At 40.6% G+C, this 7,636-nt stretch overlaps 1 protein-coding gene across 1 annotated transcript; it reads right to left on the minus strand.

Moving 5' to 3' along the window:
• Positions 1–391: 391 nt before the first annotated feature.
• Positions 392–4,342, minus strand: IER3IP1 (immediate early response 3 interacting protein 1). Its single transcript, XM_061553599.1, has 3 exons — positions 4,211–4,342; positions 2,149–2,250; positions 392–794 (listed from the first exon to the last, which is right to left on the minus strand). The coding sequence occupies exons 1-3, from the start codon at positions 4,299–4,301 to the stop codon at positions 739–741; spliced, it is 249 nt and encodes an 82-aa protein (XP_061409583.1). The 5' UTR covers positions 4,302–4,342; the 3' UTR covers positions 392–738.
• Between the last annotated feature and the right edge of the window lie 3,294 nt (positions 4,343–7,636).

Genomic DNA, 7,636 nt, shown 5'->3' on the forward strand with positions numbered 1-7,636 from the left:
ATCTATAATCACACTTGATTATAAAGTTCATGTACATTAATCCAAAGCAGATGTGTAGATTACTTCAGAAGTATCAGTGTGAAGCTGAAGTTTATTTCATATTAAAATACCATGCGTTCTTGCAAGTCATGTGTTCGACTACATAAAACAAAAGTATTGTCTAATATGTAATGAATGAGTGGTATAAAGTGTAATTACATTTATATGTGCATATCACAACGAAAGACGTTCATGTGATGTTTTAATGGCTTGCGAGCTTAATATACAAACCTTTTATGTAATAAAACATGAAGTCACTGAACCTAAACTTCATTCTCGTCTCCTAATACCCCACGTCTAAAATAATTACGTGGTTAAGCCTCCAACTGGAAATAATGACAAAGCAAGAAAATAAAAAGTAACTTGCGACTTTATTCTGAATTCGTTTAATAGGCATTGTCTTACATTTTCTGATTGATGAAGTATGCTTTATTCAATGTGACTGTAAATTGATACTTTAATTGCTTATCAGATCGAATTGCACTATCAAAAAAGGCAATACAGCAAGACATTTGTTCCCGAATACATTAACCGATTGTGCAATTCCTAATTTTACATCAGAAAAAAAAATTGGGTAGGCTGCATTTCATTGCACGTGTAGTTAAACAAAAAACACACCAAAACAGAGTAGGTAATGGAAATGTTCAACAAGTCTCATGTTTCTTGGCTGCAAGTCTCTTCATTTTGGGTCGATTCCACTCATCCAAACAGCAGCAGTAGGACGATCGTCACCGTGTTCATAGCAATTAGTGGTACTGTAACACACACGCACACAATTATACCACAATAACTGTTATTGCTGTTTATGGAATAATCTACATCCCTTTGTTAAATCACTGCAGGATGAAGACTTTCGTTCATGGGGTTGTGCTGGTTGAAGGGAGTGGGGGAATTATATGGAATTGAACCCAGGTGGCCAGGTGATGAGCTGCAATACCACTACTCCCTCCTCTGAAGACATTGTTTCCCAATGTACAAGTAAGCGACGCAGTACTTCCCTGAATATGAATGGATTAACGACAATGGGAGAAGGCTGCTCATTTGTGGACACTGATAACTGAAGTGAACATATGATTATTTATTATGGGAACAGTGAAATACTGTATCATTTTTTTCATGCAGTAGACATTGGTGATTGATTTAAATCGTGATATAACCCAATTTAAATTGTTATCCTGTGTAACCTAACCACATTAGGTATATTTTCAGAATAAGTTGAATTATTGCTCCAAAGATAGATAATATAATTTATGAATTACAATTGTTAACATCTCAAAAATACACAACAAAATTACATAAAAAATTACATTCAGGCTTATGTTATTTTCAGAATAGCAAAAGATGAATATTTGTTTTTAAATAGCTATTTTAACAAAAGTGCATATGAGCAACTCAGCACTGTACTATAAATATTAAATTAGGAATATGATCATAGGTTTTCCCCTTTTTTCCGGCAACTAAAACAGGTGTTAAGATTTTTAAAACCAAACTGAAACATTTTACAAGGAATCATGTCTGCATTAACCACATACTCTGATAATATATGCACACCAGAGACAGCTTTCTTTTGAACCTAGTCTCCTCAAACGGTGTTTTTTGTTTGCATTTTGACCACAAGTATTGTGGTTAATGCAGACATGATTCCTTGTAAAATGTTTCAGTTTGGTGTTTTAACATCTTAACACCTGTTTTGTTGCCAGAAAAAAAAGGGGGAAACCTATTCTCATATTTTGGCACTGGCAAAGGAGGTCCCATGATTAAATTAGGAAGTTAATTCATGTGTGCTATCCAAAGAAGCAACCAGGTTTCAGACAAAATAAGCGATGACGTTAACACAAGCACTTTAGAGATGCAGTACAAAACAAAAGCTAATATTGTTTACAAAATAAGCATCGAAAATTGTCGCAGTAGCTGTATTTTTAAAACACAGTGAAAATAATCAAGGTGTGGCATGATAGGATTACACAATTTCTCTTTTTAGCAGTGTTAACAATGGACTTTGGAATTACAAGTCTTCATCAAATTCTACTGGAAAGCACATAAAAAAACATCTGCTGTGTTGATCAAGCGTGGTAATGAGTGTCTGCTACAAATCTCGCACTGACTTACTTCGCATGAGCGTCCGGACCGACTTGATGAGGTTAATCAGTTGCGACTTTATACCAGGTTCGTCTCCAAAGCCACCCACACTCTGCTCAGTCGCCCAGCCGACTGTTACCACACGGCAAAGCATACACACATCAAACACGCCAATTGATTTCGGCATGTCCGACGTTTCGATCCACGGGCAGAAAGTGAGCTTTGCATCAAAACCACCGCGCGTATAGAAGCTTCAGAAAACAGATTGGCCATGTAAATCTACAAGCAGCTGCTCCTGTTCAGATTAAGGTTGTGATGAGCTAATTCAGTGAGTTTTAGGATTAACGGACATGGCTAAGGCTTATGGAGCTAAGGCACGGTAACCTCAATACATTTGAGAGCATGGAAATGGCATGTCACACAAAGCATGGCAGAACAAAATTATTTGGATGGACACAGCACCTTCCAATTGTTACAAAAAAATACCCGTATTGGAAGAAACTGCATGACTTGGCCACGTCAGTTTCTGACAAGCCATGGAACATAAATTGAACCACCTCAACAGCTTGTTGTGAAAAAAACAAACGTCAGACAGATCTCTAAATCTCAAACATGTTTGAGCCTGAATATTGTACTTTAAGGGCAACCACCACCGTGCACAACGCGGTGGGCAGCAGGGGGCAGTGCAGCCATCGTCCACTGTGCGGGGAGGGGCGTCATCCAGCAGTGGATTTACAAAAGAGCCGTACATTATGCGCATGTATATTTAAAGATTTAGTGCAAAACGGGGCATAGGGAGGAAGGCGGTGGGAGGAGGTTAGCGCACTGATGCTACGAACCTCGGAGTTCCGAGTCCGATTCTCACTCGCAGGCCACCAACATCACACCGCTAGCGAATTTCTGAACGGTGCTGGCCACCCAGCCCCCTCACCTGCCGTACCGCCCTTCATAGGCGCTCTCGAACAGCACTCAACTCGTCTTGTTTAGGCTACAGTACTAGATTATGGAGGGGGGGGGCTGTCTTTAGACGGAATGACTACATCGGTGTTCTTCATTGCAAGGCTCGCGGGCCACTGGCGGCCCCTGGTGGCTTTTCGTGCGGCCCCCGACTATAGACAACATGTGAACACACTCCATTCGTGCTCTCAAACCCCAATGGTGTCAAATGTGTCGGCCCTTTAACGGGTAAAGTACCCCCCCTCCAACCCCTCTGAAAATTAGTGAAGAACACTGGACTCTCTCTGGTTACCGTACTTCTGCAGGCAGTGTCGAGAAGGAATTTGACACTATTTGAACACGTGTGAGAGTGACAACAGGCGGGAAATCTAAAGTTTGTTTGGCAACAATCTCATTAGGATTTACCCTGTGAGCCATTCGGCTCTTGATTTGGGTTCAACCGCAACAAACAATACAATTACAAGATTCACCTAAAATTCAGTGCACACAAATCTGAACATCACGTACGTAAACAATAGAATCCTACAAAAAAAGCACAACCCGTCCATGCTGCGTACAGAAATTGCAAAAAATTCCATTTCGATGTTTGATCCCAATAACAGTCAATACAATACAGATAAAATTAAGTTTTGATACAGTCCGAAACGTCGTGATTTATTATTTTATTTCTATTATTATTTTTATTATTTTTACCTACATGACTTTACCGAAAAAACCTAAGAGTATGAATCCTTGCAGTCACGAAAGCTTCAAATCTAGAATTTGTTTAAATAGAAATCTATACTAAATAAAAAAAACCGGGCCAAACCAAGCCCCTCTAAAACTTACTAAAACAATGCGATATAACCAACGTAACAGTTTTCCCAACAAATGCCATTACAAGTTTACAATAGCGACGCACGACAGAGGAAAGTGGAAACAAATGACAAAGTTTGCAGTCACACACAGAACCACGAGAGGCAAATCTGCCCCACCACGGATCGTGACGACTTCTTGCCACGACACCCAAAGACGTTACCAGAGGCCGCGCGATTCCAGCCGCTGCAGGCTCGAGGTTGATCGGCGTGGGCCACACTCACTCTCTCACTGCTCCTCACTCCTTCGCTCACTCGCTACTCACTCGCTCACTCCTCACCCTTGGCGAGGAAGCGCTCCTCGTTGAGCACCGCCACGGCGTTGACGCAGAGCAGCGCCGCCTGGATGAGCGCGTACAGCGTGAAGGCCATGTTGGCACGCCGGTGACGTCACGCGAGGGGGCGGGGACGATGGCGCGCCGAAAGCGTCACTTCCGCCAGCTGCTCGGGCTGCCGGAAGTGGAGCGAGGACCCCCCTGACAGCACGTGGTGATTATCAGCTGACACCGGCCACAACCCCGAGTCGATGTGCACCATTGTTCTCTTCTAGCCCCGCCCCCCCGACCGTTGCATTCCCAAGCTACCACATTCAGATAAGCCCCCCCCTCCCCCTTAACTTGTATTTAAGATCTTCTTGGTTCTTTCGGTAAAGTTACGTAGAAGGGAAGTAATAAAATAAAAATAAAACAATTCTCACGACGTTTCGGCCACAACGCAAGCAGCCGTCCTCAGGTGAAAACTAGGTCTGTCGAGGCGACAGAGTCTGAATCACTTTAAGACGCTGTCGCCTCGACAGACCTGGTTTTCACCTGAGGACGGCTGCTTGCGTTGTGGCCGAAACGTCGTGAGAATTATTTTATTATGTTGTATTTTTATTATTTTATTATTTCCCTTCTACGTGACTTTACCGAAAGAATCAAGAAGATGAATCCCTGCAGTCACGAAAGCTTTAAATCGAAATTGTATTTAAGAGCTTGTCTCTTGGATTTGTCCTCACTTGATGCAGTAAATCTAGCTGTGACGGTCCCACCTGATGACGGAGACTTGTGTTGCCTCCGAAACGTCGTGATTTATTATTTTATTTCTGTTATTATTTTTATTATCTATTTTTATTTTTACCTACGCGACTTTACTGAAAAAACCTAAGAGTGTGGTCGGATGAGTTCGTCTGGGATTGGAGGAGTGATCCGAAAAGCTGTGAAGATATTTCACAACGAACGATCAATTAACGACGATAGGAGTGCAAAGTATAGGAAGGGTAAACGAATCACTTTAAAATTATACGTACAAATAAAACGCGGCGATTTAAAAAAAAATCTTATCACGTAAGATAAAAATGAGATAAGATATTTTTTTAAAAATCACGTGGTGGTCAGAATCTTTGGAGGGCTCCAGGAGGAATCCGATGAGCTATGAAGCTCTTTTTTTCACAGATGGGTCCAGTATGGCGCCGTGTCAGCAAGTTACAAACAACGAACAATACGGAAACAAACCGATAGGAGTGGTAATGTTAGCAAGTGACCGAATACATATAACGTAGAGAAGTACACATTTAATAAGTTCATAATGATGATGCCGCTGTGTTCGCAGTGGTGCACAGAATAACAAAACTAATCACGTATGTCAACGCTCCCTGAATATGAAATACATATACTGTACATGCGGTCATTGGATGACATTTCCGGCAAAGGCCATTCTTTTATGTATTGTATTTCTTTGCTATGAAGGGTCATTGTTACTTTTTAGGCCACCGTGGTATTGAGCTATTTTGTTTAATTGTTAATTGAATTACGCTCTCGTGTAAAATGTTAAGTTGCCATTTGAATCGTGGCAATGCTTTTATTCACCAAACTCAATGATAACAGTCCAGACGTCGCTTGTCACTGGTCCATTGAGCCTAACGTATCGCATGATGGGCAGATTGGCAGGTGTGGATATCGGTATCTCTTCTCATAAATGATGCAGGTGAGCAAGTCCATCATTGAGACGAGACAAATCCAGTGGATACGCGTATGGGGAAATGCATTCGAAGGCTGTCCACAAGGCTTGCCGCAGAAACTCAATATGCTATGCACACATATACCTACAGAGGGCATACGGAGTGTTACTGTGTGGACGCTGTGACACCTTCAAGCCAAACATCTCCACTCAATTTTATAAAGCGCGCCTTTTACATTAGAAATCTCAAAGCGTTGTAAATCAGAGTAAAAAAAATATATGACATTGCAATAAAACACTTGACACGCCATTAAAAAACACAATCGGAAAACAATGAAATCCTGAACAGTTTTTTTTACCGAGTGTCCGAAACTGCATGGTGGGAATTTCCATGAACTGAATAGACGTCAGCTTTCGATTTAAAGCTTTCGTGACTGCAGTGATTATTTCCCTTCTACGTGACTTTACCGAAAGAACCAATGACATAGACGTCAGCTTGTTACATTTTAAAACACATCACACAATTGATCACTTATAATAATAATAGCAGCAGCAACAACTTGTTTCTACACAACTCATCAGCCTCACGGCTTTCTGGAAGTGCATATTTTCAGCAGCATTGAGACACTTTCGGCAATTTCGGAAATGGTTTTGACATAATCACTCCGAAGAAATGCCATACCTTAAATATCCATTTGATTACCGTAGCTCTCACAACCAAAAATATAAACCTTTAATCTAAAATTGAAATTTTCCATTTTTATTCAATGTCTCCCGTGTACACACAATTACAAACACACGCGGCGTTCTCTAGACCGCCTTTAAAAACATGTTTATTACCGCTATTATAATCACAGAAAGTTATGCTTCTTAATATATAATATTCACGCTTCCTCTTTCCACCAAACCAAGAGTTCCTCATTGTTTGACGACTGAATGAGTGAGATGATCGTAGTAATTATATAACTACGTCAATCTTCTAATTGCCCAACAACTCACACGTGCAGTTAGTACCAATTGTCATAACATTTCAAATATTTTGGGTGTTTAAAAATCTGAATTGTCTGCCGTACTTTTAAATACGTGTAGGTTATAAACGTGCATTGATCCCGTGTTTTAACACGAGTGTTTTAATGTTTAACACAACATCGGCATGGATTCAATAATTCGTTCTATTACTGATGCAGGCAAATGCTTTTTTGTTGTTTTTCGTATTTACTTCCAAATTTAAGTTTGTATGTAACAAAAAAAACTTCTATTGTATTGCAGTAGTATGTCACTAAAATGTGATTTTCTTTACATTTCTTTCAGGTATTCACTATTCTCTGCTCATAAATGTGTCATGCGCATCCTACCAACTTTACCAAATCCCTGTTGGATATCTTAGTGCCAAATTACGCGGGGGAGTGAGTCCACTTTTTATTAAAGATATAACTTTGTGCTCGATTCTCATTCTGGCATCAAATTCTTAACTCTGGGGGGAAGTAAGTAAAATACAAACCCTGCTTCTTCACCGTGCATGCACCATTAACACCCTCTCCCAGTGAAAGTGAACACATTACGGAAAAAGCTGAACCTAGGTCCATGCGGCACAACTGAATCATGTATTTGTCCGTGTAAAACTCATTGCAGCCTTATCACTTTATGAGGTTTAAGCTCACCGCCCATGACCCGCAGCCACAACAGTTCAAAGGAAAATAAAATCAACGCATTCGTCAATAAGAATGCCCTGAAATGAAAAATGATGAGATGACGTTTCGGGCAATGAC

Source organism: Lethenteron reissneri, chromosome 18 (genome assembly GCF_015708825.2).
Source record: "Lethenteron reissneri isolate LAM-NWPU_2019-01 chromosome 18, ASM1570882v1, whole genome shotgun sequence".
In the NCBI taxonomy this organism is placed as follows: domain Eukaryota; kingdom Metazoa; phylum Chordata; class Hyperoartia; order Petromyzontiformes; family Petromyzontidae; genus Lethenteron; species Lethenteron reissneri.

Coding starts and splice junctions, on each gene's coding strand:
- IER3IP1 (XM_061553599.1), bottom strand. CDS start 4,301: ATGGCCTTCACGCTGTACGCGCTCATCCAGGCGGCGCTGCTCTGCGTC. Junction 2,251..4,210: donor GGAGCGCTTCCTCGCCAAGG/GTGAGGAGTGAG, acceptor GTGTGGTAACAG/TCGGCTGGGCGACTGAGCAG. Junction 795..2,148: donor GGTCCGGACGCTCATGCGAA/GTAAGTCAGTGC, acceptor TGTGTGTTACAG/TACCACTAATTGCTATGAAC.